Below are 19,916 nucleotides of genomic sequence, written 5' to 3'. Positions count from 1 at the left end.
ATTTCATATATTCATATGAATATTTCATATGTATATTAGCATATACATATATGAAAAATATCACAATGGAATGTTATTCAACCATGATAGATAAGGAAATCCTACTATTTGCAACAACATGAATGGATTTTGATGACAAAATGAAATAAATGAGAGGAAAGATGAATACCAAATGAAATCGCTCATGTAGGATCTAAAATAGTCAAACTCATTGAAATAGAGTAGAATGACAGTTTCCAGGGGCTGGGGAGGGACAGAAAGAGGGAAATGTTAGTCAGAAAGTGGGCAGTTTCTATTATGCAAGTTGGATAAGTCCCGGAGATCTGCTCTATAGCATAGAGCCTGTAGCTAATAATACTAAATTGTGTACTTAATATTTGTTTATGGTAGATCTTATATTGTGTTCTCACCACACACACAGAGTCAATTTTCCCCATATAATAGGGTGGGGAGAAACTTTGGGAGGTGATAAATATGCTTATAGCCTTGATGGTGGTGATGGTTTCACAGGTATATACTTACCTCAATTAAGTGGTGAAGAAAAATAACAGTCAGTGGTTACTATATTGTCTACTGACCTCCTCCATGTGACAGCTTGAAAGTGAATGGGATCTGCAATTTGATAGCCAGGTTATGCTTTTAATTGTCTGTTTATGCTGCTATGGTATTCCCCATCACAGCCCCCTCTGTGTCATCAAAACACTCACATGGCTGCTGTCAGAGTCAGAGGGAACATTCATTGAGCAGCAGTTGAATTTCCTCCCCTTTTCTACCCCAGTGGCCATTGAGGGGAGGCCAGGTATCTCTGGCTGAAAGCAGGCTCAGCTTTGAGAGCTTCAGTTTGGAAAATCCAGTGATGTGAGTAACCGTTAGTCTCTGCTTTTGCCTGTGATGCAAGCCTGTTTGCTCCAAACTGAGACCACATCCTTCCTGCTGGGTTGTGACTGCTATAAATTCATCTAGTTTCTTCTCCGGCTGTTCCCGAGGCTGACGTCTGGGTGAGTCCAGCTCTGTGGAGCCGGGTGGCTGAAATAGCCTGGGGAAGAGTGGGGAAATTGTTTCAAGGGGCAGAATTTGACTAGAGGTTCCTTCTGCCAGCCTTCAAGTCTATCCTTCAACAATGTTTCTGGAATGTTTCTTTTATGTTTATCAATATTTGGTCGCTATGTGTGCCAGTGCATGTGTGTGGGGAGTGGGGGTCAGGAACAGTGACCATGGCTCACACTCATTCCCCTAGGAAGTAGATAGATGGGATGCATATAAGGAAATGAGCATATTTAGAAACCAAGGGACAGAGAAGGCAAGGGTCAGGGTGGGGGTGCGCTAAGGTTAGGGATACGGTAGCACAGAGGAGAGGCAGAGTCCTGATGTGGATGGAAAGACTGATGCAATGGGACCTGAGAGGGTTGGCAGAGCTGGTGGATCTGTCTGGAGTAACCCCTCTCCTCCTGCCACCTGCCAAATGCATAGGGGATGGACTTGACAGGGGCAGCGAGGGGTGGGCGATGCATGATGCAAGGAGTGGAGAGGCAGGAATGGAGACAGAAGGAGTGTTGAACATGTTTAAAATGTCTTGAACATTAAACTGGGCTTTTACGAATTCCAGTTTGGAGAGTTTGAAAGCTTCATAAGCTTTCCCTGGTGGCTCAGATGGCAAAGAATCTTCCTGCAATGCAGGAGACCTGGGCTCATAGGGCTTCTCCCTTCCTATAATTCTTTTCTAAGTTCAATAATATGAAGAGTTCAATTCCAAACAAAGCCAATGTGCTTATCCATCCAAAATCTAGAAATTGTGTATGATCAAGAGATATAGCCGCTGATTTCAAGTCTTTGTGGAACTTGAAGTCTAGTTAGGAAACCGAGACATTGAACATTACAATGAGATTGTGTGATAAAACCTGGGAAAGTGCTTTTGTTTTTTTAACAATCTGATTTTTGGTTTTCCTTGGTGGCTCAGACGGTTAAGAATCTGCCTGCAATGCAGGATGGGTTCGATCTCTGGGTCAGGAAGATCCCCTGGAGAAGGCAATTGCAAACCACTCCAGTATTCTTACCTGGAGAATTTTAAAGGAGCCTGGTGGGCTACAGTCCACGGGGTTACAAAGAGTCGGACACAACTGAGCAACTAACACTTTCACTTTCATCTATATTTTGTTATCATCTTCAACCATTTTTTCCTGCTATGTGACTGAGATACCTACCTAAATGGTGGAAGAAATGGTCTCACACTTTTTATGCAGAGAAAAATGCAATGTTAGGGGCATGACTCAGAAATCAGCGACCCTAGTGTAAATCCTGGCTTTGTCCCTCCTGGCTGTGAAACTCTGGGCAAGTCAGTTAGCCTAAGACTCAGTTTCTACTTCCATACCATGGAACTAGGAATATAATTTTTCAGTTTTGTACATCAGTATAGCACCTAACTCATGGGAAGCTCTCAATAAATGTGAGTTCTAATAATTATTATAATTGTGAATTTTGCAAGGAGACATTAAAGAAATGTATATATTTATCATTCTTCCTTATTACCCCAAGTTCCATCCCATTTCAGTTTTAATCAATCAATGTGTTGATAAAGGGTTTGTTGCAGATTATGCCTTCCTCTGCATGCTTCTATGTTCTCTTTCCTTCTCTCTAGACATATGCTGTTCTGTTATCACCATAATTACTCATTCCTAGTATCCTTTCTTCTCTTGTCCCTTATTCATCTTTCCTTGGTTCGAAACAGAAACAAGAAACCAGAGTCTTTCAGTTGGGAGGAAGGTAAAAAAATCTTTTCCACTCTGCCATTTTATAGATGAGGAAACTGAAGTTGAAAAATAGTGGAGAGATTGCCCAGGGTCATACATAGCCAGTAATCAGTGGGATCAAAGTTCTCTTGGTGATACATCAAGACGGCATCAGGAAGCGGTTTAAGACTACGTTGCACTGTTAATGTGATTGTGTTGGTGATTTTGTTTCTCTCCATAGGGGCACCTTTCTTCCATGGCTCAGGACACACACCTGGGTTGAGCCAATAGAAAGACTTTCTGGTAAGAATTTGACTCATTTTTAAAAGCTAAAGATGGCAACTTGTTCGAATCCAGTGATATTTTTTTCCTTTCAATATTCTGGGTTTTTGATACTTTAATTCTCTCTGAGGGTAAATTTCTGAAAAGACTTCTTAACCATATGCTATTTGCACCACCTAACTTCCAAGTGTGGATTTATGCCCAAGGACTCTGACCGGGTGTGCAGATGAGAATGGTAAGTGTCCGCTGCAAGCTGGCTCGTTACCTGGAGGACCTGGAAGACATAGACTTTAAGAAATTCAAGATGCATTTAGAAGACTATCCCAGTCAGAAGGGCTGCACCTCAATTCCTCGGGGTCAGACAGAAAAAGCAGATCACGTGGATCTAGCCACTCTGATGATTGATTTCAACGGCGAAGAGAAGGCATGGGCCATGGCCAAGTGGATTTTTGCTGCAATCAACAGGAGAGACCTTTATGAGAAAGCTAAGAGGGAAGAGCCAGAATGGGGTGAGTGGAATGAAGACAGTACTTTTTTTAAATCATGATAAAATATACATAAGATAAAATTTACTATCAGCCATTTTTAGTGTATGATGCAGTGGTGGTAAGCTCATTCACACAGTTGTTCAATCTCCAGAACTCTTTTTCATCTTGCAAAACTCTGTACCCATGAAACAATTCTACCCTCCCCTCAGCCCCTGACAACCACTTTCTGTCTCTACGAATTTGACTATTCTAGTACCTTTTATAAGTGAAATCATAGATTATTTGTCTTTTTGTGTAGCAGCATAAACTTCCTCAAGCTTCACTCACATTGTCTCATATGTCAGGATTTCATTCTTTTTTAAGGTGGAATAATATTTTGTGATATGTGTATACCACAGTTTGTTCATTCATTCATCCATCAATGGACTTTCTAATTGCTTTTAGCTTTTGACTATTGTGAATAATGCTTCTATGAACATGGTTGTACAAATCTCTTTGAGATCTTGCTTTCAATTCTTTTGGGTTTATTTCCAGAAGTGGAATTACTGGCTTATATGGTAAATTCTAGTTTAATTTTTTGAGGAATTGCCATAATGTTTTCCACAGTAGATGCACCATTTTACATTCCCACTAACAGTGCACAGGGTTCTAATTTCTTCAAATCCTTACTAACATTTATGTTTTCTTTTTTTAATAGTAGCCGTCCTAATGGGCATGAGATGGTATCTCATTTGTATTTCCCTATTGACTAGTGATATTGAACCTCTTCTCATGTGCTTGTTAGTCATTTGCTTATCTTTGGAGAAATGTCTATACAATTCCTTTCCCATGTTTTAAATGGGTTGTTTGTCTTTTGCTGTTGACCTTTAGGAGTCCTTTATATATATATATGGAGAAGGAAATGGCAAGCCACTCCAGTATTCTTGCCTGGAAAATCCCATGGACCGAGGAGCCTGGTGGGCTACAGTCCATGGGCTCGCAAAGAGTTGGACATGACTGAGTGACTTCATTTTCATTTCATTTATATATATATATATATATATCCTGGATATTAACCTCTTATCAAATATATGATTTGGAAATATTTTCTCCCATTCTGAGGGTTGTCTTTTCACTCTGTTGATGGTATCCTTTGACAAATCAAAGCTGATATGTTTGTTTTTTAATCACTTATTATCTTGGCTTTATCATCTATTTTTTCTTCTCATGATAGTGCTATGAGAAGATGGAGGAAAGCAGTTTTATTTTTTCTAACTCCTTTAAAAACCTGTCAGGGCTCACATACCCATAAGAACCTTCTTTAATTAGTTACACTTGATTCACATCTCTCCTGGGCCTGGACTTTCTCCAAGTCTTCATCTAGCATCTAAGTATCTACCTGCATGGTCAACAGACTTGGATCTCTGTTTCCCATGGCTTGGGGGCAATCTCTCAGCTTATAGAAGTATGTAATTTCTGCAGAAAAGCTTTTCCTATAGCCATTAATTTGGGCGTTGGAATTAGTGAAAGAAATCCTCTTCATCTCTGTGGACATATGGTGAGGTTCTTCCTTCTGGCTTGGTGTTCTGAGCAAGGGAAGGGTACAAGAAAGGGCTCAGAGGAACCTAGAAAATCACAAGATGATGATGTTGAGCTAGTAAAAAAGAGTAATAAAAATGAATCAGTGTTTCTGAAACAGACAAAAATGGTGGTGTATATGTAGTACATCTATGCCATTTGAAGTCAGTTTTATAGACTTAAACTTCTGTTTTCTAATGAATTATTTTCGGATTACCCTGTTTTTTCTTCTAACCTTGTTTTGTCCATGTTGGCATATCTAAAGTTAATTAAAAAGTATTTATACTGGCAAATATAAAATAGATCAGCGGATCACAAGCAGAGTGAGGTGGGGAAGAAATATGGATCTAATGAGGGAGATAAAAAATAGGTGCATGAAGGCAGGTGTGTTTATCAGTGTGATGTTATAAACAAATTGTGTATAATGGCTTAATTATAATTGTGTCAGTATTGACATTCTCAATAACCATTTTAAAGTGTAATAGTCAAGGTTGCTTCTCTGGTGGCTCAGATGGTAAAGAATCTTCTTGCAATGTGGGAGACCTGAGTTCGATCCCTGGGTTGGGAAAACCCTTTGGAGAAGGGAATGGCAACCGACTCCAGTATTCTTGCTTGGAGAATTCCATGGACAGAGGAGCATGGCAGGCTACAGTTCATGGGGTCACAAAGAGTCAGACAAGACTGAGGGACTGAGACTTTCACTTGCAATCGTGGTTGCAGAAGTAGTTCACTAAGCAGATTTTATGGATTTTATTTATTCCTCACAAGAACCCTGTGCTTTTTCAAATAAGTTTTCAATTTCATTATACTAAGTGAAATAAGCCAATCACAAAAAGACAAATATTCTGTGATTCCATTATAAGAAGTACCTAGAGTAGACAAATTCATAGAGACAAAGTGATGGTTTCTAGGGGCTGCAATGAATAGGGAATGAAGAACTGTTGTTTAATGGATATAAAGAATTTCATTTTCATCAGATGAAAAATAATTCTGGAGAATGGTTGCAAAACCATGTGAAATGAGCCTGGAAAAAGTTATAGTTGTCCATAGCTCTGTTCTAACCAGAGCCAAGCCTGGATTCAATGCCAAGAGTCTCTTTGGTCGAATAACCATTATACCATTTGGCATAGGTTTTGGGGGTGGAAGAATTATACCTAGGGTTAGAAGTTTTTGTTTTTTGTTTCAGGGGGCTGGCTAGTGTTATATTTTAGGTAAAAATTAAGTTTTGCTCTTGGTTTGAGTTAATGTTTAGATTTTATTTTGTGATTTTGTGTGTGTGGGGTTAAGAGCATTTGCATTCAGAATAAGTAGACACCTCAGGAATCTTTTATATAGCTCTGGAGTTCCTGCCCACCTAAATTTACCTGTCCCATGCATTTGCCCTGGTACCTATCTCTTGTTCTGCTGTGTCTAATTTCTCCTATAAGATACTTCTTTTGGATGTGTAATTTATTGATTGTTTAGGTCTGTAATTCTCAACTGTGGATGCATGTGGGGCTTTTAAAATAAAAAGGTGCCTTCTACTTGATACTCTGTAATGACCCATATGGGAGTAGAATCTAAAAACGAGTGTATATATATATATATATATATGTATGTATGTATAAGTGTGATTCACTTTTCTGTACAGCAGAAAACTAACACAGCATTGTAAATCAACTGTACTCCAATAAAAATTATTTTAAAAATAGATAAATATAATGGTGCCTGGGCTCCACCTCAGAGAACTGAAGAAGGATCATTAGGAGTAGAGTCCTAGAATCAATACTTTTAAAACTTTCTAAGTGAATCTAAAGTTAGTCAAAATTCTGAATTAGATATAAGTCAGATGGGTTATTCTTGCTCTTGAAGATTCCAAATATGGGTCAGATGAATTCCAGGCATTTGGGCTCAAGGATAGATGATACTGCTGGCCTTTGGCCATCCTGGGGATACCTGAGAGTGTGGGGATGGTCTTAAAACCAGAGCACAAGGGAGGGAGTCTGCCAAATCTAAATGAGGATGAGAAACTTTGATGCCTCATATGTTTGCCTTCTGATTTCCAAGCTTGGGAGATAGATTCCAAGCCTGGATACAATGAGGACACAATATTAGTTGGTATCCATTGCTTTGAAATTAGGAGTACAGGAATGCCTCCAACTGGACATTCAACTGAGCTGTATTTTGGTTTGGGAGATGTTCACGGCAGGTGGCTTTGACCTGTGCCAGGTGCTGGCTATTGGATTTCAATTGTTTTTGCTATTCAGTCGCTCAGTTGTGTCTGACTCTGAGACCCCATGGACTGTAGCACGCCAGGCTTCCCTGTCCTTCACCATCTTCTGGAGCTTGCTCAATCTCATGTCCATTGAGTCCGTGATACCATCCAATCATGTTGTCCTCTGTCATCCCGTTCTCCTCCTGCCTTCGATCTTTCCCAGCATCAGAGTCTTTTCTAATGAGTTGGCTCTTTGCATCGGGTGGTCAAAGTATTGGAGTTTCAGCTTCAGAATCAGTCCTTCCAATGAATATTCAGGGTTAATTTCCTTTAGGATTGACTGGTTTGAACTTCTTGCAGTCCACAAGACTCTCAAGGGTCTTCTCCAACACCACAGTTCAAGAGCATCAATTCTTTGGTGCTCAGCCTTCTTTATGGTCCAACTCTCACATCCATACATGACTACTGGAAAAACCATAGCTTTGACTAGATGGACCTTTGTCATTAGGTTTCAATGACATCACCTTAATCAGGAGTCCTGGTTTTTGACACTTCGTATTTTCTTCCTTTATTTCTCAGAGAATGCAAATATTTCTGTGCTAAGTCAGGAGGAAAGCCTTGAAGAAGAATGGATGGGTTTACTGGGATACCTTTCCAGAATCTCTATTTGTAGGAAAAAAAAAGGTAAGCAATGTAGTTGGTATTTCTGATTGGGTTTAGAGACCTGGTTCTGTAGGTACTTGAAGCTCAGAAGGTGGATAACTTGGTGATCCTAACATGTTCCTTGGGGTGAAAAGGTCTGTCTTAGGAAATCCACTTTAGCTTAAGAAATAGATGCATGTTTCACTCCTTGCAGTCCCAGAACCGTGGGTGGGCAACTGAATGTTTCAGGTTTTATAGGGCATGAGCTGCAGACTACGTAAAGGAGTAAGATTGAATGAAGAAAGACTTTCTGGCCAGGGCCAAAGCATATGGCACTTTGTTGTTCTTCTGTTCAACTGTGTCTAGGAAGATTTCGACACCCTACATTTTCTGGGGCTATCCATACCCCAGGCAGTGGCGAGAAATTGCAACTCCCATTCTTCAATATCAGTTTCCATTCCTTAGAGACCACCAGCCCCTGTTGATAGCTTGTCTCTGGTGGATGTGATCAAGCTTCTTCTGAAGTCTAACTTTCTGTCTCTGACACAGATTACTGTAAGAAGTACAGAAAATATGTGAGAAGCAAATTCCAGTGTATTGAAGACAGGAATGCCCGTCTGGGTGAGAGCGTGAACCTCAACAAACGCTTCACCAGGCTGCGTCTCATCAAGGAACACAGGAGCCAACAGGAGAGGGAGCATGAGCTCCTGGCCATTGGTAGGACCTGGGCCAAGATACAGGATAGCCCTGTGAGTTCTGTGAACTTGGAATTGCTGTTTGATCCTGAGGACCAATACTCTGAGCCTGTGCACACCGTGGTATTCCAGGGAGCAGCGGGCATTGGGAAAACAATACTGGCTAGGAAGATCATGTTGGACTGGGCATCAGAGAAACTTTACCAGGATAGATTTGACTATTTGTTTTACATTCACTGCCGGGAGGTGAGCCTTGGGACGCAGAGGAGTCTGGGGGACCTGATTGCCAGCTGCTGCCCTGGCCCAAACCCACCGATAGGCAAGATTGTAAGCAAGCCTTCCAGGATCCTCTTCCTCATGGACGGCTTTGATGAGCTGCAAGGTGCCTTTGATGAGCACACAGAAGCACTCTGCACAAACTGGCGGAAGGTGGAGCGGGGAGACATTCTCCTGAGCAGCCTCATCAGAAAAAGACTGCTTCCTGAGGCCTCCCTCCTCATCACCACAAGACCCGTGGCCCTGGAGAAACTTCAGCACTTGCTGGGCCAGGCTCGTCATGTGGAGATCCTGGGTTTCTCAGAGGCCAGGAGGAAGGAATATTTCTTAAAGTATTTCTCAGATGAGCAGCAAGCAAGGGAAGCCTTCAGACTGATTCAGGAGAATGAGATCCTCTTCACCATGTGCTTTATTCCTCTGGTCTGCTGGATTGTGTGCACTGGGCTGAAACAGCAGATGGATAGTGGTAAGAGTCTTGCTCGGACATCCAAGACCACCACTGCAGTGTATATCTTCTTCCTCTCCAGTTTGTTGCAATCTCAGGGAGGGAGCCAGGAGAACCACAACTCTGCTACCCTCTGGGGTCTCTGCTCACTGGCTGCAGATGGAATCTGGAACCAGAAAATCCTATTTCAGGAGTGTGATCTCAGAAATCATGGCCTGCAGAAGGCAGATGTGTCTGCTTTCTTGAGGATGAACCTGTTCCAAAAGGAAGTGGACTGCGAGAAATTCTACAGCTTCATCCACATGACTTTCCAGGAGTTCTTTGCTGCCATGTACTACCTGCTGGAAGAAGATAATCATGGGGAGATGAGGAACACGCCTCAGGCTTGTTCAAAGCTTCCCAACCGAGATGTGAAGGTCCTTCTCGAAAACTATGGCAAATTCGAAAAGGGATATCTGATTTTTGTTGTCCGTTTCCTCTTTGGCCTTATAAACCAGGAGAGAACCTCCTACTTAGAGAAAAAACTGAGTTGTAAGATCTCTCAGAAAATCAGGCTGGAGCTGCTGAAATGGATTGAAGCAAAAGCCAATGCCAAGACACTACAGATTGAGCCCAGCCAGCTGGAATTGTTCTATTGTTTGTATGAGATGCAGGAGGAGGACTTTGTGCAAAGGGCCATGAGCCATTTCCCCAAAATTGAGATCAAGCTGTCCACCAGAATGGACCATGTGGTTTCTTCTTTTTGTATTGAGAACTGTCGCCATATGGAATCCCTTTCCTTGAGGTTGCTCCATAACTCACCCAAGGAGGAGGAAGAAGAGGAGGAAGTTAGACACTCTCATATGGACCGTTCTGTTCTCTCTGATTTTGAGGTGGCATATTCTCAGGGGTAAGGAGATCTTGCTTCAGGCAATTGGTACTATATGTCTTCTACTTTCTAGTCATCTGATTCTTGGCACTTGCTCTCTTTCCTTTGTTTTCAACAGTCTTGCAAATGCAGTTTCCACAGCTACAAAACAATGCCAGCATTACTTATTTCTACCAGACCCCTTCATTGGCAGATATTGACTAGCAGAGGAAGAGTAGGTGGACAAATGACATGAGAAAAAAGCCAATGAAACAATAAGCAAATGTTTGGTGGATGCCAATTTAGCACAATGTGTTCTGTGAAAAAAATAATGGAAGAAAATGTTCATAAACTCAAATTGCTTGTAATTTACTTGGGACTTTATTGCTTAATAGCCTGTCACCTAAGGGGCAGAACAACCAGTATGATTCTGCCCAGGAACACAGAGGACAGAGGACCTCAGTGTGGGATGCTTGGGGGAGATTTCTTGGAGGAGTGAAGTTTGAGCTTGCCTTGAAAGATTGAGAGAATGTAGGTGGGTGGCAGAGAAGGAAAAGGAAATTTTTATTACCTAGACAATCTCTTAAAAATATAATTAATTTATTTTTGGCTATGCTAGGTCTTGCTGTGTGTGGGGTTTCTCTAGTTGCTGCAAGTAGAGGCCAGTCTCTAGTGGTGGTGCACAGGCTTCTCACTGAGGTGGCTTCTCTTGTTACAGAGCACAGGCTCTAGGCATGCAGGCTTCAGTAGTTGTGGCACGTGGGCTTAATTGGCCTGTACAGATGGAATCTTTCAGGAAGAGGGATTGAACTCATGTCACCTGCATTGGCAGGCAGATTCTTAACCACTGGATCACCAGAAAAGTCCTGGCAGTGGGGTCTTATATGAAGGAGACATGGATATGGTCTGAGGAAGAGCATTTACGTAGGAGAAAATGGGGAGGGACATGGCTTCACTGGAACAAGCAATGAAGGGAAATAGGGCTGGAAAGGAGAGAGTGCTCCAAGGCCCTCACTTTGTGCTTGCAGCCAGGCATTTGTCAACAGCTAGGGCTTCCCTGGTGGCTCAGATGGCAAAAAATCTGTCTGTAAAGCAGGATACCCTGGTTTGTTCCCTGGGTCAGAAAGACCCCCGGAAGAAGGGTATGGCAACCCACTCCACTATTCTTGCCAGGAGAGTGGACAGAGGAGCCTGGTGACCTACAGTCCATGGGATCGCAAAGAGTTATACATGACTGAAGAACTAACACTGTCGTTTGTCAACAGCACCCACTTCAAGGTCTGTTTACTCAGTTGCTAGAAGGGTGGAAATCAGTTGTGTGTGTTCATTGAAAGGGTTGAGTTCCTTGACTTCTAAATCTTTGGGCAGAAACTACCACAGCTTCAGTGGCTGTGGGGAGCTGTCTGCTCTGTGAATGCTTGGGTTTGACCTCTATAGAGGACACTTGACATGGGACAAAATTAAGGAGAAAAGAAGCTGGCCCTTTCACTGGCAGCAATAAGCTTTTAGCTCCCTCTCTTTTCCTTGGCATCGCTACTAGGATGACTTTTCTATTTATTTTTCGGTCATCAAGGACTACCTGCTGAGGCTTCAGTAGTGGCTAAGACCCAGGTCCTGTTCACAACAACTTACAGTTGGGTTGTGGGGCCAGGAAGGAAACCAGGGCTGTTGGTAGAGGGGGCGGGCTTTGGTAAGAATATTGGTGGAGTGCATCTGAAGCACACAGGGGGAGCCCTTGACCAGCTGGATCCTGAAGCATGGAGTATGAAAGAGCCAAGAATGTGCAAGGGGCAGCCTAGACCAAGGGGATGGTGGGTTCAAAGATGGGATGGGAAAGCAGGGTACATTTTAACAATGGCAAATAGTTCAGAATAGCTAGAAAGAAGATGGAAGAGGGAGAGAGCGAGAACAGGGGGGACTACAGCACCTATGAAAGAGCCTAATATAGTTTGCAAATCCTGTGAACTTTCATTTTCAGTCTTTAGAAATAAGCATGCATATTATGACTGCAAGAAAGATTTTTGCTTAGTTTGTTCAGTCTTATAAATAAAATCTCTGTAGATGTTCCACTTGTCACTTATTACAAGAGATGGCCTTTCAGTGCTCTCAGTTAATGCAACTGAATGTGAAGGCTTTCTGGCAGTATCTCATTCTTAGAAGCATACCAGTTGATACCTGTCGAGAGAAAGAAGATTTGGTAGATTTGGTACTGTGCCACCAAGGGCTCAGTTCTGAGGACAACCTGGACATGAGCAGTCTGAACTCCTCAAGGTCCCAGACTTCTAGCTTTTTTACATATTGATTTTTTTTCAAACTATACAGCCCCAGCTGCTACCATATTTTGAGATAAGATCTCACTAGGGCACTAAAAATGAGGCTCAGAAAACAAGACACCTACGATCACAGGATTGTGAAGAAGGCTGGCAGAAACTCAGACTAAAACCTTGAAGAAAAAGCCTGATGCCCATCATGGTAGATGACAGCTACCTTCTTCTGCAGACAGGAGCTTGCCTAGTGTGTTGTAGAGCCTTCGAAGGACTAGCAGCATGAGCACCCACCTGGTGCCTGTTAGAAGTGAAGGACCGAAGGCCTGATCCTAGACCCATGGGATCTTCATTTTAACAGGAGTAGCACTTTGGAATCACCTGGAAGTCTTAAAAATATCAGTATGCTTGGTTCTACCTCAGAGATTCTGGCTTTATTCCTATAACATGGCCTGGCATAGGGATTTTTGTGATCAGTACTGACGCTATTATGCAGCTAATGTAAGAACCAGCCTCTGGGTCATTTAGCAGAGTGTCCAGGGCCATGGGCAGGGTAGCCAATTGATGAAGGAGGAGAAGGATTCCTGAGGGAGGAACCAGAGGCTCTTCACAGTCAGCCAAAGTCACAGGCTGTTTTGTAATTTAAAAAATATTATTATTATTTTTCATTGAGATATAGTTGATATACAATGTTTCCAGTGTATAACACAGTGATTCATAATTTTTAAAAAATTGTTTTTTTTAAATTAAAAATTTTTTTAAATTGAAGGAAAATTGCTTTATAATATTGTGTTGGTTTCTGCCATACATCAACATGAATCAGCCATAGGTATACATGTGTCCTCTCCCTCTTGAACCTCCCTCTCACCTCCCTTCCCATCCCACCCCTCTAGGTTGTCACAGAGCCCCCAGTGTGATTTCCTTGAGTAATACGGCAAATACCCATTGGCTACCTATTTTACATATGGTGATTCACAATTTTTAAAGGTTGCATTCCGTTTATAGCTATTGGTGATATTCCTTGTGTTGTACAACTTATTCTTGTATTTTATTTATTTTACACATAGTAATGTGTACTTCTTTTTTTAACTTTTTGTTTTGTATTGAGATATAGCTAATTAACAAACAATGCTGTGATAGTTTCAGGTGAAAAGAGAAGGGACTCAGCCATATATATACATGTGTCCATTTTCTCCCAAACTCCCCTCCCATCTAGGCTTTCATACAGCACTGAGCAGAGTTTCATGTGCCATGCAAGTAGATCCTTCTTGGTTATCCATTTTAAATATAACAGTGTGTATATGTCCATTTCAAACTCCCAAATGATTCCCTCCCCTCATCTTTTCCCATTTTAGTTTTTTAAACTGAAGTATAGTTGATTTGAAATGTCATATTTTTAAATCTATAGCACAGTGATTCAGTTATATATATATATATATGTGTGTGTGTGTGTTTTATATATATGTATATATACATATACTTTTTCAGATTATTTTCCTAATAGGTTGTTACAAGTTATTGTTGTAACAATACTGTATACCTGTGCTATACAGTAGATCCTTGTTGGTTATCAATTTTATATATAGCAGTGGTGGTGGTTTAGTTACTGTCGTGTCTGAATCTTTGTGACTCCATGGACTTTAGCCCACCAGGCTCCTCTGTCCATGGGATTTTCCAGGCAAGAATACTGGAGTGGGTTGGCAGTTCCTTCTTCAGGAGATCTTCCCGACCCAGGGATTGAACGCATGTCTCCTGCTTGACAGGGGCCTTCTTTACCACTGAGCCACCTGGGAAGCTATATATAGTAGTATGTGTATGTTAATCCCAACCTCCTAATTTATCCCTCCTCCCCCTTCCCCTTTGATAACTGTAATTTTGTTTTCTATGTCTGTGAGTCTTTTTCTGTTTTGCAAATAAGTTTATTTGTATTAGTTTTTAGATTCCACATATAAGTGATATCATATACTATAATACCCTCTAAGTCCATCCAAGTTGTTGCAAATGACAAATTTTCATTATTTTTGTATTTTTCAATTGGAAAATAATTGCTTTACAATGTTGTGTTGGTTTCTGCCATACATCAACATGAATCAATCCTGCCTCTTTCTCTCTCTATATATCCCTTTTCTCTTGAGCCTCCTCACTCCCATCCTACCCTTTAGGTTGTCACAGAGTGCCAGGCTGGGCTTCCTGTGTTAGATAGCAATTTCCCACTGGTTATTTATTTGACATGTGTTAGTGTATATATGTCAAAGCAAGCTCTGGGAGTTGGTGATGGACAGGAAAGCCTGGTGTGCTGCAGTCCATGGGGTCATAAAGAGTCGGACATGACTGACTAAGCAACTGAACTGAACTGAACTGATATGTCAATGCTACTTTCTCAACTTGTCCTACCCTCTCCTCCTGCTGTGTCCACAAGTCCATTCTCTGTGTCTGAGTCTCCATGGCTGAGTAGTATTCTGTTGTGTGTTTGTGTTTGTGTATGTATATATCACACCTTTTTTATCTATTCATCACAGGCTCTTTTCCTTTTTAAAATTAATTTATTTATTTTAATTGGAGGCTAATTACTTTACAATATTGTAGTGGTTTTTGCCATACATCGACATGAATCAGCCATGGGTGCACATGTGTTCCCCAGCCAGAACCCCCCTCCCACCTCCCTCCCCATCCCATCCCCCAGGGTCATCCCAGTGCACCAGCCCTGAACACCCTGTCTCATGTATCGAACCTGAACCAGTGATGCACTTCACATATGATAATATACATGTTTCAGTCCTACCCTCTCAAATCATCCACCCTTGCCTTCTCCCACAGAGTCCAAAAGACTGTTCTTTACATCTGTGTCTCTTTTGCTGTCTCACATATAGGGTCATTGTTACCATCTTTCTAAATTTCATATACATGCGTTAGTATACTGTATTGTTGTTTTTCTTTCTGACTTACTTCATTCTGTATAATAGGCTCCAGTTTCATCCACCTCGTTAGAATGGATTCAAATGCATTATTTTTAATGGCTGAGTAATATTCCATTGTGTATATGTACCACAACTTTCTTATGCATTGGTCTGCCGATGGGCAGCTAGGTTGCTTCCATATCCTGGCTTTTGTAAACAGTGCTGCTATGAACATTGGCTTACACGTGTCTTTTTCAATTCTGGTTTCCTTGGTGCATCACAGACTCTTTTAATCATAAAATGTGCAGAATAGCCTTACCAGGACTCCTCTGGCCTTTTGCATTCCTCAGAGCCCAGTCTTTGGTTCTGTGACACATTTCTTAATTCCTAGGATGCCTTTGCACTAATGTCATCCACTCCTGGCTCCAACTTCAGTTTGCTATTCTTAGAGATTCACTTTGTTTTCTCTTCTTCCTTCCTTCCAATTTCTAGATTGGTGAACTATCTGACCTCCAGCATTTGCAGGGGCATCTTCTCAGTCCTGAGCAATAACTGGAATCTCACTGAATTGAACCTCAGTGGCAATACCCTGGGAGACCCAGGCATGAACGTGTTATGTGAAACACTCCAACAACCTGGCTGTAACATTCGTAGATTGTGGTAAGAATCTGTGTGTATATGTGTGTATGTGTATGTGAGAGAGAGAGAAAGGGAGAAGAAGGACCATTTTAGCAGTTTATTAATTTTCTAAGGCTGGCATAACCAAGTACCACAGAGTGGGAGACTTAAATAATAGAAATTAACTTTCTCACAATCCTGGGAGCTGCAAGTCCAAGATGAAGTTGTCAGAAGTGTTGGTTTCTTCTGCTGCTTCTCTCCTTGGCTGTAGATCACTGTCCTTTCCCTGTGTCTTTACATGGTCTCTGTGTGTGTCTGATCTCTTCTTCATACAAGGACACCAGTCATGTTGGGTTAGGGCCTGCCCTAATGACCTCATTTTAACTTAATTACCTTTTAAAAATCCAATTTAGTTATATTCTAACGTGCTAAGGGTTGAGACTTCAACATGAACTTTTCTGGGGGGACGCAGCTCAGCCTATTACAAATGGGAAGGCCAAATGGTTTGGAGGACAGTTATTTGAGAAGTTTCAGATGGGGAAGAATAAAGGGGAACTGAAAATAAGTCATTTGTTGAAGGAAAGGGCATGACTTTTAGTGTCTTCCATTTCTTCATTAGTCATGCTTATAGATGAGAATAGAAGAGTTTCCTCAGATACAGAAATGGCTACCTGACCTGGAACCCATTAAAATATTTTGCGTGGATTAAATTGTCACAGGGCATATCATGTGGGTCTATAATAAAGTGCTTGCTATGAGCCCACACTGTGACAAACACCCTCTTCTAACAACACAAGAAATGACTCTACACATGGACATCACCAGATGGCCGTACTGAAATCAGATCGATTATATTCTTTGTAGCCGCAGCTGGAGAGACTCTATACAGTTAGCAAAAACAAGACCAGGAGCTGACTGTGGCTCAGATCATGAACTCCTTATTGCCAAATTCAGACTTAAATTGAAGAAAGTAGGGAAAACTACTAGACCATTCAGGTGTGACCTAAATCAAATCTGTTATGATTATACAGTGGAAGGGAGAAATATATTCAAGGGATTAGGTCTGATAGACAGAGTGCCTGAAGAACTATGGACAGAGGTTTGTGACATTGTACAGGAGTCCAGGATCAAGACCATCCCCAAGAAAAAGAAACACAAAAAGGCAAAATGGTTGTCTGAGGAGGCCTTACAAATAGCTGAGAAAAGAAGAGAAGCTAAAGGCAAAGGAGAAAAGGAAAGATATACCCATTTGAATGCAGAGTTCCAAAGAATAACAAGGAGAGATAAGAAATCCTTCTCCAGTGATCAATGCAAAGAAGTAGAGGATTCAAATGTATTCTTTTTAATGGCTAAGTAATACTCCATCGTGTATATGTACCACAGCTTTCTTATCCATTCATCTGCTGATGGACATCTAGGTTGCTTCCATGTTGTGGCTATTATAAACAGGGCTGCGATGGAGTATTACTCAGCCATTAAAAAGAATACATTTGAATCAGTTCTAATAGGTGGATGAAACTGGAGCCTATTATACAGAATGAAGTAAGCCAGAAAGAAAAACACCGATACAGTATACTAACACATATATATGGAATTTAGAAAGATGGTAACAATAACTCTGTATATGAGACAGCAAAAGAGACACTGATATATAGAACAGTCTTTTGGACTCTGTAGGAGAGGAAGAGGGTGGGATGATTTGGGAGAATTGCATTGAAACATGTATAATATCATATATGAAACGAGTCACCAGTCCAGGTTTGATGCAGGATACAGGATGCTTGGGGCTGGTGCACTGGGATGACCCAGAGGGATGGTACGGAGAGGAAGGAGGGAGGAGGTTCAGGATGGGGAACACGTGTATACCTGTGGTGGATTCATGTTAATATATGGCAAAACCAATACAATATTGTACAGTTAAAAAATAAAATTAAAAAAATCATAAAAAAAGAAATAGAGGAAAACAGTAAAACAAGAAAGACTAGCGATCTCTTCAAGAAAATTAGAGATACCAAGGGAACATTTCATGGAAAGATGGGCACAATAAAGGACAGAAATGGTATGGACCTAACAGAAGCAGAAGATATTAAGAGGAGGTGGCAAGAATACACAGAAAAACTATATAATAAAGATCTTAATAATCCAGATAGCCATGATGCTGTGATCACTAACCTAGAGCCAGACATCTTGGAATGCAAAGGCAAGTGGGCCTTAGGAAGCATCACTACAAACAAAGCTAGTGGAGGTGATGGAATTGCAATTGAGGTATTTCAAACCCTAAAAGATGATGCTGTTAAAGTGCTGTGCACAGTACATCAGGAAAACTCAGCAGTGGCCACAGGACTGGAAAAGGTCAATTTTCACTCCAATCCCAAAGAAAAGCAATGCCAATGAATGTTCAAATTACTGCACAACTGCACTCATTTCACATGCTAGCAAAATAATCCTCAAAATTCTCCAAGTCAGGCTTCAACCGTATGTAAACTGTGAACTTCCAGATGTTCAAGCTGGATTTAGAAAAGATAGAGGAACCAGAGATCAAATTGCCAACATCTGTTGGATCATAGAAAAAGCAAGAGAGTTCCAGAAAAACATCTGTTCTATTGACTATGCCAAAGTCTTTGTGTGGATCACAACAAACTGTGGAAAATTCTTAAAGAGATGGGAATACCAGACCACCTTACCTACCTCCTGAGAAATCTGTATGTAAGTCAAGAAGCATTAGTTAGAACCAGACATGGAACAACAGACTGGTTCCAAATTGAGAAAGGAGTAAGTCAAAGCTGTATATTGTCACCCTGCTTATTTAACTTCTATGCACAGTACATCATGTGAAATGCTGGGTTGGAGGGAGCACAAGCTGGAATCAAGAGTGTTTGAAGAAATATCATTACCCCAGATATACAGATGACACCACCCTCATGGCAGAAAGCAAAGAAGAGCTTAAGAATCTCTTGATGAAAGTGAAAGAGGACAGTGAAAAAGTTGGTTTAAAACTCAACATTCAAAAACTGAAGATCATGGCATCCGGTCCCATCACTTCATGGCAAATAGATGGGGAAACTTGAAATATGACAGACTTTATTTTCTTGGGCTCCAAGATCAATGCAGATGGTACTGCAGCCATGAAATTAAAAGATGCTTGCTCCTTGGAGGAAAAGTTATGACCAACCGGTTCAGTTCAGTTCAGTTCTGTCACTCAGTTGTCCGACTCTTTGCGACCCCATGAATCGCAGCACGCCAGGGCTCCGTGTCCATCATCAACTCCCGGAGTTCACTCAGACTCACGTCCATTGAGTCAGCGATGCCATCCAGCCATCTCATCCTCTGTCGTCCCCTTCTCCTCCTGCCCCCAATCCCTCCCAGCATCAGAGTCTTTTCCAATGAGTCAACTCTTCGCATGAGGTGGCCAAAGTACTGGAGTTTCAGCTTCAGCATCATTCCCTCCAAAGAAATCCCAGGTACAGGGTATTAAAAAGCAGAGACATTACTTTGTGACATAGGTTCATGTAGTCCAAGCTATGGTTTTTCCAGTAGTCATGTATGGATATGAGAGTTGGACTATAAAGAAAGCTGAGTGCCAAAAAATTAATGCTTTTGAACTGTGGTGTTGGAGGAGACTCTTTTTTTTTTTTTTTCAGTTGGATTACATTTATTATAACTCATTAGCTGATCAAATTATAATCAGTTTCAGTGTTCTTTTTAATTTAAATTTATTTATTTTAATTAGAGGCTAATTACTTTACAATATTGTATTGGTTTTGCCATACATCAACATGAATCCACCACGGGTGTGCATGTGTTCCCAGTCCTGAACCCCCCTCCCACTTCCCTCCCCGTACCATCCCTCTGGGTCATCCCAGTGCACCAGCCCCAAGCATCCTGTATTCAGCATCGAACCTGGACTAGCGATTTGTTTCTTATATGATATTATACATGTTTCCATGCCATTCTCCCAAATCATCCCCCCCCCCGCCCCGTCCCT

General features: G+C 41.3%; 1 protein-coding gene across 5 annotated transcripts in view; it reads left to right on the top strand.

The window, feature by feature from the left end:
* The first annotated feature begins 752 nt into the window (after window positions 1–752).
* NLRP3 (NLR family, pyrin domain containing 3) overlaps window positions 753–19,916 on the top strand; it is a 49,658-nt gene continuing 30,494 nt past the window's right edge. For 2 of the 5 annotated variants that reach the window (XM_010846467.1, XM_010846469.1), the window contains exons 1-6: window positions 754–998; window positions 2,968–3,029; window positions 3,215–3,517; window positions 7,827–7,931; window positions 8,439–10,194; window positions 15,806–15,973. In XM_010846467.1, coding sequence (XP_010844769.1) covers window positions 3,235–3,517; window positions 7,827–7,931; window positions 8,439–10,194; window positions 15,806–15,973 — 2,312 coding nt within the window. In that variant the 5' untranslated portion in view covers window positions 754–998; window positions 2,968–3,029; window positions 3,215–3,234. Of the gene's footprint in view, window positions 999–2,967; window positions 3,030–3,214; window positions 3,518–7,826; window positions 7,932–8,438; window positions 10,195–15,805; window positions 15,974–19,916 lie in introns of all 5 variants that reach the window. The other 3 variants (XM_010846464.1, XM_010846468.1, XM_010846466.1) reach the window with 3 other exon arrangements.

The sequence above is a fragment of the Bison bison genome, unplaced genomic scaffold (assembly GCF_000754665.1).
Source record: "Bison bison bison isolate TAMUID 2011002044 unplaced genomic scaffold, Bison_UMD1.0 scf7180017864238, whole genome shotgun sequence".
Taxonomy (NCBI): domain Eukaryota; kingdom Metazoa; phylum Chordata; class Mammalia; order Artiodactyla; family Bovidae; genus Bison; species Bison bison.
This window is presented reverse-complemented; position numbering and strand designations above follow the sequence as displayed.